Below are 18405 nucleotides of genomic sequence, written 5' to 3'. Positions count from 1 at the left end.
CAAATAGCTGCGTCAGGATATTTTTGCAAGCTTTTTCTTGTGAAAGGAACAGTGTTCTTATTTTGCTGTGATTTGTCTTGTGCCTCTAAACCATTGTTGTATTTGTTATTATTAGTTAGAAAAGAGCAGAAAGTCCATGACAATAGCTTAGGCTCTTTGCGGTGAAAAGAAGAAAAAAGAGAAATGTTATATTAGACGGGAATATATGTCAGAGATGAGGTATTTGGAACTATAATGCTATTGTTGATACTGTTAGCAAAGGCTTTTCGTAAATACTTGCTGAATGTATCTGAGATGTAGTAGAGTGTCCCCAATTGCTAAAATCATGGATGGCATAATCATTGCTGTAGTCATAGTTGTATAATCCCCTTATATTGATATAGTTTATATATTCTATAGTATAGCTAAAGATTAAATGCGCAGACTGCTTCCGCAACATGACTAATATTATAAACAAACGCATTTTATCCACAACAAAAGGGAATAAGTCCTTTGTTACATCGCTCACATCTATTTTTATCCTTCATTTTGATATATACATATTTTCATCTTTAGTGCAGTAAGTAATAAATTCAAACACTTATCGTCAAAACTCTTCTTACATAGCTAACCACCTCTTTAGGAAAAATCACCCCTGTGGCTGTTACACATCATGCAATTATAACCCAGTTCGCCACTTAAAGTGGCTTGAGCCCTTTTACTTCTTTTTTTTTTTAATTGTCACAAAATGAATGCAAGAAGTAAAGAGGCGCTTGAGAATGTACTTTGGGGTTCTGGAATTTCAGGTAAAATTCAAAGGAAGCTATTTTGTATGATCAGCTACTTACTTTACAAATTAGGCACTGTTGGCGCAACCAGTGGAGCTACTATAGCTGTCCTAAAGAATGCCCCTGTCAAACAATATGCTATTTCTACTGGAATGAGCTGTGGTGTGTTTGCTACTACTTTTTTTTGTAAGCTATATATACTTGTATATATGCATTATGCATGACTAATATGCAGCTTGATTAGTGGTTAGAGAAACATTTATTACCTATCAACGACAAAAGAATGCACAGTTTGGACTGAAAGATTCACAGACAAAAGATGTAGATGCATTGATTAGCAGTACAATGGCAGGTGCAACCACAGGTGGTTTATTATCTGCAGTCTTTCGTAAGTTTTATTCAAGTTTTTTGCCATATACGCTCTATTAATCGCACATCTAGGTGGACCAAAGACAGCACCTTCTGGTGCAATCATGTTTGGAGCGATCTGCTCAGGTCTTCAGATGATATACACAGCAGGCAATAACTGGCGACAGGAAATGATTATTAAACAACAAAATAATCCAGAAGAGACTCATATATCGACGTTCTTTCGTCAATTTCACTTACCCTCTTGGTTTCCTATTCACCAGATCTCAGAACAAGAATACAATGAGCTACTCGATACCAAACTACACACTTTAGAAGCAGAATTAGCAGACTTGGAAAAAAAACTCTTGAATACAAAAAAATAGCAATTAAATAGTTTATTTCCAGAGTTTCTTTAAACTTGTATTTGCATCTGAATCCTTCTTCATAACCTTTGCAACAGCCATTTCAAAATCTTCTTGAGTGACATGAACACGACGTTCACGCAAAGCAAACATACCAGCTTCTGTACAAACAGCCTTAACTTCAGCACCACTACTTCCACTCATCTTTTCAGCAATCTTACGAAGGTTGATGCCTCTTGTTAGATTCATTTTACGAGAATGGATCTTTAAAATGTCTGCACGTGCTTCTTCACTTGGTGGAGGGAATTCAATCTTACGATCAATACGACCAGGACGCAGTAATGCAGCGTCCAAGATGTCTATACGATTTGTAGCCATGATGACCTTGATATTCTTTGTAGGTTCAAAACCATCCAGTTGATTTAGTAGTTCCAACATGGTTCTCTGTACTTCAGAATCTCCTCCTCCTCCACTTTCCATACGAGCTGAGCCAATAGAATCGATTTCATCCATGAAAATAATCGAAGGTGCATGTTCTCTATACCATAATTAGCATCATTCTTATCTCAAACAAAATTCCTTACCTTGCCATCACAAACAATTCACGAACCATTCGACTACCTTCACCAATATATTTTTGTACTAATTCTGAACCAGACACACGAATAAAACGACAATCTGTATGGTGGGCCACTGCTCTTGCTAACAGTGTTTTTCCTGTACCAGGAGGACCGTAAAGGAGAACACCCTTGGGTTGAGCAATACCAAGGGATTCAAAAAGTTCAGGATGCTTCACTGGCAATTCAATCACTTCCTTAATTTCCTTGATTTGCTGATCTAAACCACCGACCATTTCATAAGTAGAGTCGGGTACTTTTTCAACCATCATGAGTGAAACAAGAGGATCAATCTTGTTGGGTAATATTTTATGAAGTTGATAAGAGTCGTTACGAAGTGCAACACGAGTTGAAGGTGTCAATTGAGAAATGTCAATGTCAGAGGCAATGTCAACCACAAATTTTCCTTCAGGATGAACCTTTTTAAAAGAAATTAGAATGGCTGCTTTGTGTGTGAATGCGATCTATTGATTATCTTTACCTTGACCAAAACTTTCTTTTTACCCATTACTTTTACAACTTCACCAACATATGAACCGGGTTCCTGCAGCAACTGAAGTTCTTCTTTTAAAAGACGTACTAATAATAATGGTAAGAATAAAGAAGTACCAAGATTAACTATACCTTTTGCGTTTAAAGCGTTTCGTTGTGCTTCTAAACGACGTAAGTCCTGAGTCTTTTCATTTAAAACTAATTCGCATTCTTCAATTTTTGCTTGATAATAAGATTTTATTCCGTCTTTCTTCATGTTTATTTAATGTTGTATGTGCTAAAAGAAAGGGAAAGAAGAAAAAAATGACAGAGAGCTATTACGCGTCGTTGTCTGAGTTCATGTGTGTATTTTTTATAATTCCGCTGAGATGATGACGCAGACTCGATTGGCCAATGCTAGGCGCACTACGGTATATAACACTTTAATTGAAGCCATGGATATAGTGCACACATTACAAGAATGTATAAAACACATATCCCAGCTTTCTGAATTGGTTAGGTTAATCTAATGAAACCAGCTGTGAGTTTTTTTGCTCGTTTTATAAAAGGAAACCATAGAATTAAAACCCGACATACAAATTTTAACTGAGGATTTTAGCGCAAGTTGGTGTTGGTAACGAGCTATGTGTATCCACTTTGCAAAGCTTTGTTTTCCTACGCATGCAGAATAATGTCTGTTTATAACAGACATTGACATGAACGACTGTTATTCATTTTTGCATACCCCTTCCTTTACTGAAAAGAAGAGTTAATTATATTAGGGAAACACGAAAACATGAGATAGCTTGGCGTACTGAAAGAAGAAACTCTGGTATTTCCAAAGGAATTTAGAGTTCTGAAATGCTTACAGACTATGAAATAGCCCAGTAACAGAGCATTTACACATTGAAAGTGTGTAGTCACTGTTCAGCTGGTGATCATATGCGAGCACATTTTGTCTCCATTTTTTATGTGAATACTAGAGGTACTGCTCTGTATAAATGATATAGAGCCACTTTATTCTTCTTCTTCTTCTATATTAAGCTTAAAAGGACGATGCCTTCGTTTCATGACCTGCTCATACAACCTCCTTCGACAATCTGCATGATATCTCGCGCCTCTTTCACAGTCACAGTCACCTAAACCTTTAATATAAGAGCATGAATATTTCTGAGTGCTAATCCATAGCATGGGTAAATCATGCACGAGATGATATCGTTCCTTGAGTTGCTTTGCTATTGCTGTTCTCAATGACAGCTTGTGTGATTGATAACGACCAGTATCACCATTGACAATGTCAACATGTGTAAATACAAGCAAGACATTATCCCAAAAATCGTTTCTATAGTCCATGAGTCTATGAAGGGCATCCATACTTTTGATGATGGTATCTGAACTGCTCATGTATACATGTGTGGATAAAACAGAATAAAGAAAGAGAGAGAAGGGGGGAAGACAGATATGGAAGTGTAACTTACTTGGCTGTGATCTTGAATACGAGTAGGATACAATGAATACCACCTTGATAGGCAGTTATATGATTGATTGTGTTTTGGATAACTGGGAAGAATGTCTCATCTTGAAATTGGGAATCACCAAAGCCAGGTGTGTCGAATACTCTGATATGACATCCAAATTGGTCTTTACCATGCATATAAGGTTTTAGTGGAGCCCAAAAGCCAACTGAATCCTCAACTTGTTTTGTTTGAGACTAAGGAAGCATATTAATTCCTCTTTTCTTTAATAAAGAATAAACATACTTTGGCTGATACTTTTTGTTTAAATACTTGTTTGCCGAGTAAATCGTTCAATAGACTTGATTTACCATCGCCTGTTCTCCCAAGTGCTATTAAATTAACACATTCCTCTGTTGTCAATTCAATAGAGTTATCTTCTGATAATGTTATGTCGTCATGATATTTCCATAAAATAGTATTCTATTATCAGGTTAGTTTAGTTTATTTTTATATTGACTTCACAATGAGTTACAGTCATTCTGACAATAAGCAAAAAGGAAAAAGGAAAAAAAGAAAATGTCACACTGACACACAAAGGTCAACTTCCCACGATGAAAAAGAAAAGGGTTTATGCAACAAATAATAAAATCAATTCTCTCTTTCTCTCCTTTTATTTGTCTCATATTAAGCTATACTATCCCTTCTCCCTTCTCCTTCCTCGGAACGTGCACCAATGAATGGTACTAGGTGGACTATAAATACAATAAATTGACCTTTTTTGTTAAAAAGTGAGTGCTGTAACGGAGATTTAAATAATGAATTTTACCCTCGGAAAGAACCAACGTTTTCATATGTTTACCTTTCCGATTGTGTCCGCAAAGGACCAAGGGGATAAGCGCAGAAGAGGAAAGAGTAAAAAGGTCACTTCTCATTCTCTCTCTTTTTTTTTCTTTTGATTTTATATAAAATTGAATGCATTTAATACATGTCATCTTCAACAATTTGGTCAAAAAGAGCAAGCAAACAAGCACCATGTACCATATTCAGTTCAACATCATTATCACCGAGACAGATAGCTAATAAAGCATATACATTGGGGTATAAGAAATTGGATAGGGATGATAAACGAAGTAAACAAAAGTACCATCTAAGAGAGAGATTACTGCTTTACAATACAATCACAAAGGCAGAAGAAGTATTAAATACTAGGACAAGAAGAACAAATAGAAGAGTGATGGCAGCAGAGGACGATGATGATGATCATCATGAATTTTCAATGAAACATAATAACAACAATACTTGCAATCATCATGACAAATCACCCTTAAAACAGAATATTAAAGAAGAAGAAGAAGAAGAAGAACAAGAAGATCAAGATATACCCATATTAACACCATCTACATCTACATCTACAATTTCATCTATTTCAAGTATATACAGCGATAACAATAATAATTGTACATTTATAAATAAGAATAATAAACCCATCACAGTACAAAGTTTATAACATTATTTTATTCAGTATTGAATCTACTTGTTTGATAACTTGCTGATCTTGTATAAAAATCTCCTTGATTCTACATCCCACATCCTCTATTAAATATTTACTTGTCCTTATCCAATAATCGCTCATTTGTTCTCTACCAAGACATATTGACAATCTATCTGCTGCAACTAATGACATGTCTAAAAATGTAGTCTTGGTCAACGTTTGTTCTTCTTGATTAATTAAAGTAAAAGGCCTGAATAATAATAACTTGGTCACCCAATGAATCATGTTCACTTGTCCTTGTTGTTCTTGTATCTCGACTTCTTTTATCATTGTCAATATTTCATCCACATCAATCTTTCTCTCTTCTTCCAATTGTGTTGTTGAATAGAGTAGACGTATTGCTTTATACAACATCACTATTGATCCTGTTTCTCTAAATTGATCCTTTCTATCTATCGTTGACCATAATTCAAGTGCACAACTTGTTCTTGACTGAAAGATGGATGAGTACATGTCCAGATGAATCATCATGACCTTTAGTTCGCTTGATGTATCACAATCCTCATATAATAATCTTATTCCAAGGTCAATTAATACATCATTTCTTGTCTTATTAATATCTACTTGATACCAAGCTAATAACAATAAACATAGGCATACTGGTTTATGTGGTATTTTATCGGCCTTTTTTAATACTAACTCAATCATTTCTAAACAAAGATAGTTTATGCAATCTTGCCATATACTAAACGGTAGCGGTGCTGGTGTTATCACCTCGCTTGAAGTCATCGTTGGTTTGGCGAGTAACTGAATGGATACGATATAACTTGTAATCATACATAGCTCATATACTTCTTTGGGTAGTCGCCTTTCTTTTAGTAAAGGCACGAGGTGCTGCATGATCGTCACCAAGTGATCATATTTTCCGTTTTCCTTGTTGAATTCTCTAGACTCAACATGCTGAATCATGTGAGGTAAATGCAACTGTAAAAATCGCTGTATGACTCTATCATTCATCTTATCCTTCTTTATTGCTGCCTCTATTTCCATTGATTTCAGTAATTGGCTAATAGGCACAGCGGGTATTTTCACTAAATACTCATCCTCATCCAACTCTTCCTCGATATCTTCTTCGCTATGATATCCTTCTGCATCTGGATCCCATAGTTTAGGCAAATAATTCATGCCGAATCCTTTGATCAGTTGCTGTGATATGGATTTAATAAAAATGCGATATTCAAATAGATTGCGTGTGACGGCTTGCAGACAAAGGCCTGAAGATCCAAATGACATTGACCAACCAGCAGGTTCCTCTATCGTGATATGTTCTTCTTGTGTAGTGTCAATCGTAGGTGTCGCATCTACCGATTCTTCTTCACTCAGTTCTGGTTCCATATTCTGCATATACTTGACTAAAAATTCGCCTTCGAGTTCTCGTAGTGAATCATAGAGCGTCAAGACTTTTTGTGACAGATCTGTTAGATTCGGTGGTGCATCTGGGTATTCACACTAATATAAAAGTTAGACTTTATACTAATGTAGTGTATTGTTGTCATAGTTACAGGTTGATTTGAGCGAAGGCATCGTGTACAACTTGGTCTTGTCTTGGAACATCTAAATGGGACTTGTGTCAATAGAGTCTGCTTTTACTTTCTCTCTCTCTCTCTTTATTTTTTATTTCGCAAGCATTACTTGGCTTTCTTTTTTCTGCAACGAAGACAGCTCAAGTCTTTATTGTTGGTTGAATTGGATTGACAAGACATAAAAAAATGAAAAAGAGAAAGAAAGAAAAAAAGAAAGGTTGTCTGGTTCTCTGTCCGAGCTTATCGGAGCCTACAAGTTACACACATTTTCTAAAGGGCATCATCCGTTCATGAAGCCGATCATTGAGCTCATGTATCAATTCGATCCAAGCATTTAAAAAAGGAATAACTAAAAATCAAATATATAACTTTCTTAAATTATAAAGGTATTTTTTTTTCATCGAGATCCAAAGAGTTTCTTCTTTCTTTTTAAATTATGCATTCACTTGTGCGCAACCTATCCGCATCCAAAGTCACCCATGATGGCTCTCAGCTCAGCTTGGCCTCCCAGATGACCATGACGGACAAGGATGTGGTCTTGGAGGAAAAGACGAGACCATCGCTGTGGAGGTCGACAACGAGTTTAAATGAATCTAAAGTGTATACACCAAATCTCGCTCGAGGGGATAGTATTGCAACAGCCATTAGCATGCGACGGGCTGACATCATGGTCTCTAGAGACGATCCACAGAATCTGCATCAAAACGAAACAAGAAGGGACGAAGAAGAAGCAGTGGATGATGCAGACAAGAGTAATCAAGACAGTGTACTGTTTGAGAAAAAGAAGAGCATTATCATCTTGTTGGGCCGACTCTTATTAAAATGTGGGTGTCCTTGTCATCGAGTGGTAAACAAAACAAAAAACAAAAAGACAAAAAGAAAAAGTGCATTTACTAATATACAGCAAAAAGGATGACACACTGCAGCATACATCCAGTCTATTATCACTCAATGCAGCCTTTTCTTTCTTACCAGACTCTGTCTTGATTACATTCACGAACGGCAGTGACAGTCAGTCGATCATGGTCAAGTCACCGCAAGGCTACGACACCGGTAAAATTGCCACTATTAATGATATCATGAACTCGTTCTATAAGGGTCAAGTGGATCTTGATCGGTGTCTTATTCTACTTCATGATGTAGCCACAGCGCCGCCGACGTGCGGTTCGTGGGCAACCCTCTTCTTTTTTACCGCAAGCAGTTTCAGCGGCTCAGCTCTCTTGTTTAACGGCACCTGGATTGACGCAAGCGTCAGCGGTGGCCTTGGCTTACTCGTCTCTATTCTCTACATCCTTTCTGCCCATTTCCCCATATATGCGCGTGTGTTTGAAATATCTACCTCGGTCATCGTGGCTATCATTGCTCGTGCTCTCTATAGATACTGCTGTTTCACCAGTGTTGTCCTTCCTGCGATCCTTATCTTACTTCCAGGATACACCATGACCGTAGGCGTGGTAATGTAAATCATTAATCTCTTGCCAATTATGCTCATTCTCTTTTGGGATTAGATTGAACTATCTGCACGGCAGGTTACCACGGGTATCGTTCGGCTCGTCTATTCTATTTTTTATGCATTTCAACTAGCATACGGGTTGCAGATGGGCAGCAGCGTCTACGGCGCTATTGATCCCAATGTATCCGAGTATGGCCTATGTGATCAGCCGCCAGTGTCACCCTGGTTCGCAATCGCTCTCTTACCTACCCTCAGCATCGCTCTCTCACTCTCCTATGGCTCCAGTCGTAAACAGTACATCTCCCAATGTGTTGCGGCAGCCATCGCATTCTGTCTCTCCTTCTTTCTGGGCAAAGTCATACCCGATGGTCAGATCGTAGGCAGTATTGCTGCCTTTGTCGTCGGCCTCTACTCTAATTTTGCACTCAAAGTCACAGGTGAGCCACCTCTGGCTCCTCTCTGCGTAGGACTTACTCTACTCGTACCAGGAAGCATAGGTACGTTTGTCCTTTTCAAAAATAGTATATTATAAACTCATTTTTCATCTATAGGTGTCCGTGGAGCTTATTCCGTGCTCCACAAAACAGACACGGGTCATATCGCATTCCCTCTTCAAATGCTCTCTATCGCCCTCGGACTCTCCGCCGGCCTCTTTGCTTCGGCCATGACCGTGTACCCATCAGGCAAAAAGCGCTCCATGTACATTTCACTATAGTTTATTGAGTAATAAAAAGATGATACATCTGGGACTTGAACTCAGGCACTGTTGAATCAGGTTGACTTAGATTTGCTGTCACGTTGATCTTGATGACGTTCATGCCTTTTGTCAGCGGCACAGTCGTCCATGATAGATCCGCAGTTGGGTTCAGTTTTACATTGTTCTGCAATACGGTAATTGTAATTCGTTTGTCTTCATTCTTTAGGGGCTTAGGTAAGTCTGTTTGAATGTCAAGTGTCTGTGTACCAGGAGGTACGACGATGCTATGTCCAAAATAGTCGCCAGTCAGCCGCTGGGAAAAGTCTTTGGAGGACACAGTCAATTCGTTCAAGAAAGAACCTACTATGGGCGATGAATAAGCCGAGGTTAGGTCATTGATTTGTTATTTACCTCCTTCTGCAAACACGGCATAGAATTCCTTAGATGCCTTCGTCAGCGGTGATTTAGGCAACTCTATATTATGCTGTTCCATCATCGGTGGCTGTGGCGGTGGCATAAAAGCATTAGGTGTCATCATAGGTAATGGTTGCAGGGAGGGCTGCATAAGGAAAGGTGGTGGAGGTTGTAAAAACGAAGGTTGGGCTTGGGGCTGTTGCTGTTGAAGGAGCAATGGATGGATCATAGGTGTGGCCGTAGCCTGTTGTTGGTACGTAAGGTGGTGATGATCTGGTTCTATGCTCTGAGTTCGAGATTTGCTACTCGTCAAGAATCGTTTGATTTTGCGCTTATCTTCGCTTAATGCTTCTGCATCAAACGGCCGACTGGCTAAATCTAATCGCATGATTGCATCCTCTTGGCTCACAGGAACTCCTAATCTAGCCAAGATACGCTCTTTAAGTCGATGCAATAAACGCTGCAAAAAAGAAAAAGGTTAATAAAAAAGAAAAGAGGGTATATCTCACATACCAATAGCAGTTTAGCGTCACGGAAGATACGTGAACCAGGTTCATTAAACTTGAGAGCATTTTCAAACACTAATTTCATATCACTCATCCAAGCATATAAATTTGGATAGCTTCGTGTCTGCATCTTTTCTGCTACTTCAGATAACGATCGTGGATTCTTGATCACACTGTAATATTCTGGATATTCATGCCGATCTGGTAAATCTTCAAATAATTCAGAATAAAGACGATTCCTAATAAAAGGGTCATTATACATTTTCTTTTCTTCTTTTTGTTTACTTACGAATTATCAGTGTGTGTTCTGATAGCATTGAATAGCTCGATTTCAAAGGCTACAGGATCAAAGGTATTTATATCAATCTCAGTGGTTGGTCGAACAGCTAATGCGTCCGTTTCACTCTTTGGTGGACGTCCACGTCGTTTTCTGATCGTTCCATCAGGGGAAGTTTGATATACAGGTTGACGTACGCCTGGAATAGTAGGAAAGGCTTTAATAGGCTGTGGTACAGATACCATAGGCATGGTATTGGTCATCATAGGTAGTTGAACCGATTGCTGTTGAGGCAAAGGTGGTGGCATGGCTTGCTGTGATAAAGGAATAGGAGGAGGAGGTTGTGATGGTTGAGAGGGTGGTTCTTGTTTCATTTGCTGAGACTGAGACTGAGACTGTTGCTCTTGCTGTGTTTGTGGTTGTGGTTGCTGTTGTTGTTGCTGTACTGAAGGTGCATTCTAATAATGTGTTATCTTGTGCATTCTTTCTCTTTAGTATTTCGAAATCTCACCTTGAATAACCCAATCCATCTTGGATCATCTTGATTTGATACCAATTCAAATGGTACTTGTCCATGCACATTTTTAGCATTCTTATTAGCGTTATACTTTTGTAATAGCAATCGAACCACGTTATGCTTATCACCAAAGGCAGCCCAACCAAGGGGAGTAGCTGAATGCCAAGTATCCTGCTTCTCTACCTCTGCACCTTTCGCAATGAGAGCCTCTACAAGCTTGATATCGCCATAATAACAAGCAGCATGAAGCGGACCCCATGTGAACTTGTCATTAAACATTTCAGCAGGTACCAATTCATTTGGGTCGATCTGTGGATCTGTATCCAGCAGCTCTAATGCCTTTTTAACCTCTCGTTTGATGATAGCTGTCATGAGTGCTTTTGTATTGATAGAGGCTACACACGTTGAATGTTAGTCAAATACAAATGATACATCCATCTGTTTGTCGTACATTTTTTGGGTTTATCTATCGCTTTCAATTTAATCGCCTTAATCTTTGGAGCACTATTAAATGCTTCACCAGGAAGTTTCAATACTGCCTTTTCTTTCACTCCCTGCCATCCTTTTACATATCTCTACATGTTTATCACGTTAGCTATGTGAATAGGAAACTGTCTCTATTATTACTTGAATCTTGATAGCATCTTCATAAATTTGAGATCCTTTCATATTGTATTTCTTCGCGTTAGAAACCATCAATTCTATATCTGCTTTCATTTGAGAAATGTTTTGATACATGTTCTTTTCAACCTTGTTCTATACCAATAGGTTAGTTCATCAGCGCATTTTTGTTGCATTAAGTATTACTTTGATTGTTTCAAGCGCGATGGGTTGTTTAATAATTTGATAGTAGTCAGGATATTCCTTTTTAGAAGGTAATTTCATAAAGATGGCTGTAATATCATAATCCTCACTACAGTAAACATTTAAGGTTAATCATAGTATTGAATAGATTGATCAAAAATGCTTACTCTTCTGGATCTCTATAATTGACGACATCTCTGTATAGTTGTTCAAACGGAGATAGTGATTCTTCTTTTATTGGACTAGATGCGGTCTTTATATTGTATTTAGAGAATAGATTCCTGCAATTTGCTTTTGTTATACCTCGCCTTTTTTTGATCTTTTATGTTCCCTATAATCTTTATCCACTGTACTCTGTCGTTTCGGTCTTTCCATTATGCGCTAAAAAAGAAGGGGGATAATTACTATAAATGTGTGTGTCATTAAATAAATAATAAATCTAATTATTTAATCTACTTTTTTTTTTGTGTGTCCTTGCAACCGTGGCACGCAACAACTGGTAAAAAAAAAAAAAAAAGAAAAGAGGGAAATTATAAGGGAAATTTTTATTGATTCTGATTCAAGCGGATGTTAAATTAATCCAAAGTGATCTCTGGTGAAATCCAAGTATCATAGTCTTCATACCTTCCTGCATCACCAAGAGGATGTAATGCCATAATCTTGAGTCGATATTTACCCTTTTCTAGCATTGTCCCCATCGTTGCTGGATTAACACGTGATGACGTCGATGAAGATATCATAAAGTTTTGATAAGGATGCAGTGTACTACGATGAAGTATTCCCATGGCAGCCTTTTCTGGCGTATCAACCACATTGCCATGCCAAGATACCAAAAAGACATCATTAGGATCATCTAGATTACTTCTGCCTAGAAAAGTGATATATCCTTCTGGCACATATCCATAACTGATGGCATCATCGACTGCATCAATCACTGTGACAGTGATCAGAGCAGAGGACTCGGCTAATTGAAAGGATATCAAAGCAGGCGAAAGCATATTTACTTTGTCACTGACCACTCGCGGCATAGTGCCATTATTGACGAGTACTGGAATCTTTGATAGACTTGAAGTGAGTCCAGCGTAGGGTACATATTTTACATCATCATCTGTATCTCCAGATATGACAATGTAACCAGAATAAATAGACGGCTGATCCACATTGTTGGGAGGAATGATACGAACTACCACAGTTGCCTCTTCATTTGCCTCTACAAAGACGACGGATTGAGGTATCTCTACTGTTGCGCTCACTTCTTGACTGGGAATTGATATTGGTTTTTTCAAGATCCTATTATTGTCAAAGCCTTGAGCTGTTAAAGATGCCTGATGACTAATTGTATATTCTGTATGTAGTCTTCCATTGTTTTTAATCGTCAATATATATTCGTTGTTTTCTGCTCCATGATCTTCATCGCTCAGACGAATTTGTTCTGGTGTGACGAGAGTGGTCGAGCTAATCGCCTGATAGGCATCAATCAATCCAGCACCCTGCCTGGCTACTGAATCAATTTCTGAAGAGCCTGAAGGACTGATAAGATGACCATTGTTCATGAGTGATGCTCGTAGTTCTTGCACATTCAGACTTCGCTGTCCGCCCTTTGCCTGCTCAAGTAGAGCGACAATGCCTGCGACAAAAGGACTTGCCATGCTCGTACCACTTAACGTAGTATAACCGCCAAGGTTAACGGGATAACTATGGATGCACACATTAGTTTATGTTTTTAAATTTAAAAAATAACACATACGTTGAAAAAATCTGACCCCCGGGTGCGCTAATATCTGGTTTTATGCTTAAATCAGGCCCTAGACCCCATGAACTGAATGAACTAATCGTCCCTAAGAAGTAATGCTTTAGTGAGGAAGCTTGCTTATAAAAGAATATAATCTACCTGCGGTTGGCACACCAAGATGATGATCGTATTTTAAAAATTCAACTTTACTACTTGTCTTTAGGTACTCGAATAGTTTTTCACCGTCTTCTTTTGAAATTCCACCGTACTCTATTGTTGCATTACTCTCAGGAGCAGAGGGCATAACCGGTCCTGGTAAGTTGTTATAAAAGATAATTCCAGCAGCTCCTGCCTTTTCAGCATTTATAATCTATTCTACATTGATTAGGGTCCTTTAGACGATAACTTTTTTTTTACTTCCTTACCTTTTGCGTAAAGAGGCAACCGCCTCGACTCACCAAGACAACTATATTTTTCAAATTTACTGTAATAGGATCACAGCCATCATTGGCTTTTAAAAACTGGTTAGATAAGGGTATCATCCTGGTCTTTCGTGGTATGAATGAGCCTCCGGTCGCAGTCAAGTATCCAATGGTCAGATCGCCTGCCCTGATAACGTGTGAAAGGACGTTGGCATTATCAACACTGGCCACAGAAATAGCATGCTTTCCTAGAGAAGGCGAACCTACTTCAAACATGCCTCTTTCTCCTTCATTGCCGGCAGCTGCGCATACAATCATTCCCTGTAGTGACAGTTCATCTGCTAATACGGAAGCAGGTGACTCTGGCCATCCAATATCACCTAGTGATAGGTTGACTACGTCCATGCCATCAAGGTAAGCTGCTTCCATGGCCTTCATAATAATTTCTGTTGAACTTCCACCCGAACATCCAAATATTCTGTATACCCCAAACGTTACTTTCAAAATAAAACCGATTAGCTCTATAAGAGTAAGCATCTCTATTCACTGTTACCATCGGGAGCAACTCCAGTAAGATTCATGTGTTTATCGTTGGCACCAATAATTCCTGCCACATGGGTTCCGTGGCCATTACAAGTATCCCGAGGATCATCGTCTGGTTGAGGTTCACTATCGCCTGTGTAAGCATCTCCCACAAAATCATAACCATATGCAACACGGCAACCAGGTCCAAAGCAGCCACCCAAGGCATGATGTGTGTAATCTACTCCAGTATCTATCACGCCCACTTTGATTCCCTCTCCTGTGAGACTTTATCGTTTGTGAGTAAAATGCTGATTTGTAATCATAAACTTTACCCTAGCTTCTCTCTTAGTTTAGTGACACCTGTTTGTTTATAGAAACTAAACAAGGGAGCGATAGAAGGTACGCTATCTGCTTGGTGTATTTTGGGCTTTGCTACTGTGCTCTATAATTTTCTTTAAATAAATTGCCGAAAAGGTCATATTCCCAATATAATTTATTACCACAGGCCAAACGCGTTTGACATCCATTGCACTTTCAAAGAACAGTTCTGTATCCCTCGGAGACTTAAATTCGAGAGAGACAGCATGGATCAGGTTGTATTCATGCCGAACGTTGTATTGAATGTGTAATGAATCAAGTTGTTCATAGAATTGATTACGCCTCTGATCGATATTACGTTTTACATGAGTTCTATTATCAAATTCAATCAGATAGACATTAGGAATTGTGATGGAAGCCAGAGCCAATGGAGACAGACAGATGAGAAGAGAAACAAGTTTCATAATAATTAAAAAGACAATGAAAAAGAACCTCAAAAGATAAAGTGATTAACAATTTTGATTTCAACATGTTGAAACTGTCCGTAATATTTTTTTGTTTTAATGTTATTTTTGGTAATTACATTGCTGTAAGCATATAAGTGGGGGGATATTAAGGGTATTGTTCTTATGATCATTATTATCTTAATCTCTGGGAGTAAACTTCGCATAATAATCTTTTGTCTTGTTCTCGTAAAGTTCCTGAGTACATTCTGGTAACTCATCCTGATATTTTCCTATTTTGTTGTTTGTTTAATATCATCTATACATTTCAAGTATTCTTCTTTACCTGGTGATCCACCATAGACACTAAATGAAGGTACTACCGTATTGGGTGCAATAATCGTGTTATCCAAGATGCAACAACAGTCTTTAATAATCGCAAATCGGCCCTATTTAAAATAGTGTCAATCGGGTTGTACATCATCACTTGTCAGCTGTCTATTACAATAATACAATTCTTTCCAATAGTGACATGAGATCCTATCGTAGCTGCTTCAACAATACTTCCTTCACCAATAGTGACGTGATCACCAATCTTCATTGGATAATAACTAAATATTCTACAAAAAAAGGCATTAGATATCATGGAGATATACTTTCTCTAGTAGTAATACCCTTTGTATGTCTTATAAGGCGGTCTGATAATAGACTTGGAAGAGAGTAAACAATATCTACCGATGGCAATAACCACAGCATGTCCTCCACCTGCTCGTCGAAGATCTCCACGGATGACACAGTCTGTTTGAATGATGGTCTAGATTATTGTATAGTTTAGTCATTTGAATGTCTTCAAAACAATCTGCCATTACTTTTCCACCGAGGATAATATTCTGACTACCACAGATGACTGATTTTCTACTCACTTTGTTACCTGTGTCCTAGAGTGAATATGAGATAATAAACCATATCACAACATGTTTCTTTATTTATTTACTGTTTCTATATACTCGGATCGATTATAGTGTTTGATAGGCGCTTCCATTTATCGAAAAAAAAAAATAAAAAAAAATCTAAATGCTTGTTGGATATTTGACCAGCTCGCTCAAAAGGAACATCAGCTCGCTAAAAATAAAAAGCAATATAAAATGGTCCTAGCGTATCGCGTTTTTCTCAATTCTCTTTTCTTTCTTGTAAACATCTATAACATCAATCAATGATCGTCAATACGCCTCAACGCTTGCTCGTTCATGGATCTTCCAGAGCTGCCAATCATCTAATCACTTTAAATCAAACTCCGTTGTCAATGAATACAAATCATCATACTTCTGATGAAGACTACTACGATGATAATGTTCCTACTCCATCTCATTCAACTGGTCGCACTTCTTATGATGATTCCAATGATGATAGTGAAGTAACCGCTAAATCCTCCGACTCTAACTCAAAGGCCAAACCTACCGGAGAATATCCATCCAAACGCCGCTTTTCGATCTGGTCTTATGTTAAAGGTCTTGTCAGTAAATTCCATTGGCCATCTTTCAACTCGGAGCCTCCTGTTCCTACGGATAATGGCCCTTATCAACCCTTTGCAGATCGTGCTGTCTGCTTAAGCAGTTATGGGATTGTCGGAAGAGGCCTTGGTGAAGGTGTATCCTCTCATGTCTATTTGCTTCGAAAGACACCTAATCATCAATCCTTGGCTGTTAAAGTCTTTAGGAAATGTAAAAAGAGGGTCAACAGAATTCACTACATGAAAGCTTTGGTCAATGAGTTTGCTGTTACATACACCCTGCATCATAAACATGTTTTGCACACTATCGATTTCGTCAAGATGGATGATAATCATAATAAGTTTGGACTCATCATGGAATATGTAAATATATTTTCCGATAAGCCCAAACATATAAACTCATTTCATTTCATATATAGTGCGAACAAGGTGACCTAAGTACTCTGATCTGTAAGCGTGAACTCCAACCCGAAGAGATATATGCCTACTTCAAGCAACTCATGTCTGGTCTCAAATATCTTCATGATTCTGGCGTCGCACATCGTGATCTCAAGCCCGAGAACTTGTTGCTCCAAAACAGCATTCTTAAAATCGCCGACTTTGGTTCTTGTCATGTCTTTAGGTCAGAAAGCGAAACGAATGACCGCAAATCGTCTGGTATTGTTGGTACAACACCCTATATTGCTCCCGAAGTCTTTACAGATCTTACCTACTGGGGTACCATTGCTGATGTATGGTCTGCTGGTATCGTCTTCTTTACTATGCATTACTCTGGTGTTCCCTTCAATTCGGCAGAGAGGAAGGATTCTGAATACCGTCTGTATCTTCGTGCTTTTGAAGATAAGAGGTTTATTGGTTTCAGCGAAATGCCCAAGGAGCCTCAAAAGTTGTTATATTCTATGCTTCACCCGGATCCCGAACTTAGAATAACCGTCTCCGAAATCATAAATAGTCCATGGATGCAAGGGGTCAATGCTTACTATGTTAGGGAATGTGATCGCAGGTGGCGCCAATATTGAATACAAAACAAAAAAAAGCTTCATAAACCTGTATAATATATAAAAGCAACATCATACAACATCATAAGCCCCGTCTTTTTCTATTGTCTTTATAATCTGCTTCCTTGAGTAGGTCAAAGGTATAAAATAAACTCCCGAGCAATGAAAATCATTGTACACACTTGCTTTCATTCTCATTAAAAGGGTAACAGTCAAGAAAAAGGCATGGATTTTGGCAGCATGTTATATATAATTACGTTATAAGAATAACACGATCTATCCATTGTCAATAAGCAATGAAGAACAGTTCTTCCTTTCATGCCAAACATGTACAGAAATAAGGCGTTCCTGTCAGTCATATACTCTCCGATTGTCGTATTCTTTGTTGAGCAAGCGATCAATAAGCAATATCTGCGTATCAACAACATAAAACTGGCCACGACAGTTAACAACCCAACTGGTAAAAACAGATATCCTTCCAGAGCATTAATCATGCCACATCACAATCGCCTTGTGATGAATTACTGTCTCGTAGCAGCTCATTAAGCTCTGTTTGCCTTCTTTTTTTTTTTTTTTGAAATTGTTCTATAGATCATAGTTATAAACATTACAGTCGGTCTTTTGGGTCTCAAGAGAAGCGTGATAAAGATCAGTTTAATTCAAATGTACGTCATAGCTTATCTCTTTTT

At 38.2% G+C, this 18405-nt stretch overlaps 11 protein-coding genes across 11 annotated transcripts; 4 read left to right on the top strand and 7 right to left on the bottom strand.

Moving 5' to 3' along the window:
* Nucleotides 1-727: 727 nt before the first annotated feature.
* On the top strand, nt 728-1422 carry RHIMIDRAFT_236019 (uncharacterized protein; the record flags this gene model as incomplete). Its single annotated transcript, XM_023608465.1, has 5 exons — nt 728-785; nt 840-953; nt 1012-1155; nt 1209-1353; nt 1407-1422. 5 exons carry the CDS (start codon nt 728-730, stop codon nt 1420-1422), a joined length of 477 nt encoding a protein of 158 aa, XP_023467734.1.
* Nucleotides 1423-1513: 91 nt separating this feature from the next.
* Nucleotides 1514-2845, bottom strand: RHIMIDRAFT_287208 (26S protease regulatory subunit 8-like protein; the record flags this gene model as incomplete). Its single annotated transcript, XM_023613455.1, has 4 exons — nt 1514-2018; nt 2065-2516; nt 2579-2676; nt 2722-2845. The coding sequence occupies 4 exons, from the start codon at nt 2843-2845 to the stop codon at nt 1514-1516; spliced, it is 1179 nt and encodes a 392-aa protein (XP_023467733.1).
* A 608-nt stretch (nt 2846-3453) lies between these two features.
* On the bottom strand, nt 3454-4660 carry RHIMIDRAFT_113221 (uncharacterized protein). Its single transcript, XM_023605277.1, has 4 exons — nt 4558-4660; nt 4329-4505; nt 4047-4279; nt 3454-3964 (listed from the first exon to the last, which is right to left on the bottom strand). Exons 1-4 carry the CDS (start codon nt 4561-4563, stop codon nt 3586-3588), a joined length of 795 nt encoding a protein of 264 aa, XP_023467732.1. The 5' UTR covers nt 4564-4660; the 3' UTR covers nt 3454-3585.
* A 350-nt stretch (nt 4661-5010) lies between these two features.
* Nucleotides 5011-5532, top strand: RHIMIDRAFT_236016 (uncharacterized protein; the record flags this gene model as incomplete). The annotated part of the gene is made up of 1 exon (XM_023608464.1): nt 5011-5532. One exon carries the CDS (start codon nt 5011-5013, stop codon nt 5530-5532), a length of 522 nt encoding a protein of 173 aa, XP_023467731.1.
* Nucleotides 5502-7313, bottom strand: RHIMIDRAFT_277982 (uncharacterized protein). Its single transcript, XM_023612714.1, has 3 exons — nt 7210-7313; nt 7080-7131; nt 5502-7026 (listed from the first exon to the last, which is right to left on the bottom strand). Exons 1-3 carry the CDS (start codon nt 7278-7280, stop codon nt 5527-5529), a joined length of 1623 nt encoding a protein of 540 aa, XP_023467730.1. The 5' UTR covers nt 7281-7313; the 3' UTR covers nt 5502-5526.
* RHIMIDRAFT_290786 (DUF1212-domain-containing protein) lies at nt 7293-9268 on the top strand (the record flags this gene model as incomplete). The annotated part of the gene is made up of 4 exons (XM_023613759.1): nt 7293-7947; nt 8012-8554; nt 8609-9050; nt 9105-9268. The coding sequence occupies exons 1-4, from the start codon at nt 7537-7539 to the stop codon at nt 9266-9268; spliced, it is 1560 nt and encodes a 519-aa protein (XP_023467729.1). The 5' UTR covers nt 7293-7536.
* RHIMIDRAFT_113202 (Bromodomain-containing protein) lies at nt 9178-10946 on the bottom strand. The gene is made up of 4 exons (XM_023605276.1): nt 10460-10946; nt 10178-10409; nt 9662-10124; nt 9178-9610 (listed from the first exon to the last, which is right to left on the bottom strand). The coding sequence occupies exons 1-4, from the start codon at nt 10819-10821 to the stop codon at nt 9270-9272; spliced, it is 1398 nt and encodes a 465-aa protein (XP_023467728.1). The 5' UTR covers nt 10822-10946; the 3' UTR covers nt 9178-9269.
* Nucleotides 10772-12257, bottom strand: RHIMIDRAFT_113188 (Bromodomain-containing protein). Its single transcript, XM_023605275.1, has 7 exons — nt 12225-12257; nt 12072-12172; nt 11936-12021; nt 11772-11877; nt 11592-11720; nt 11416-11539; nt 10772-11359 (listed from the first exon to the last, which is right to left on the bottom strand). Exons 2-7 carry the CDS (start codon nt 12141-12143, stop codon nt 10917-10919), a joined length of 960 nt encoding a protein of 319 aa, XP_023467727.1. The 5' UTR covers nt 12144-12172; nt 12225-12257; the 3' UTR covers nt 10772-10916.
* Nucleotides 12258-12331: 74 nt separating this feature from the next.
* RHIMIDRAFT_277966 (subtilisin-like protein) lies at nt 12332-15282 on the bottom strand. The gene is made up of 7 exons (XM_023612713.1): nt 14948-15282; nt 14780-14889; nt 14476-14732; nt 13926-14419; nt 13660-13870; nt 13516-13606; nt 12332-13463 (listed from the first exon to the last, which is right to left on the bottom strand). Exons 1-7 carry the CDS (start codon nt 15227-15229, stop codon nt 12344-12346), a joined length of 2565 nt encoding a protein of 854 aa, XP_023467726.1. The 5' UTR covers nt 15230-15282; the 3' UTR covers nt 12332-12343.
* A 21-nt stretch (nt 15283-15303) lies between these two features.
* Nucleotides 15304-16274, bottom strand: RHIMIDRAFT_277963 (trimeric LpxA-like protein). The gene is made up of 6 exons (XM_023612712.1): nt 16203-16274; nt 16078-16146; nt 15883-16022; nt 15714-15828; nt 15555-15657; nt 15304-15501 (listed from the first exon to the last, which is right to left on the bottom strand). The coding sequence occupies exons 1-6, from the start codon at nt 16248-16250 to the stop codon at nt 15410-15412; spliced, it is 567 nt and encodes a 188-aa protein (XP_023467725.1). The 5' UTR covers nt 16251-16274; the 3' UTR covers nt 15304-15409.
* Nucleotides 16275-16430: 156 nt separating this feature from the next.
* On the top strand, nt 16431-17825 carry RHIMIDRAFT_225040 (kinase-like protein). Its single transcript, XM_023607521.1, has 2 exons — nt 16431-17081; nt 17138-17825. The coding sequence occupies exons 1-2, from the start codon at nt 16512-16514 to the stop codon at nt 17735-17737; spliced, it is 1170 nt and encodes a 389-aa protein (XP_023467724.1). The 5' UTR covers nt 16431-16511; the 3' UTR covers nt 17738-17825.
* The last annotated feature ends 580 nt before the right edge of the window (nt 17826-18405 follow it).

The sequence above is a fragment of the Rhizopus microsporus genome, assembly GCF_002708625.1.
Source record: "Rhizopus microsporus ATCC 52813 unplaced genomic scaffold scaffold_5, whole genome shotgun sequence".
Taxonomy (NCBI): Eukaryota; Fungi; Mucoromycota; class Mucoromycetes; order Mucorales; family Rhizopodaceae; genus Rhizopus; species Rhizopus microsporus.
This window is presented reverse-complemented; position numbering and strand designations above follow the sequence as displayed.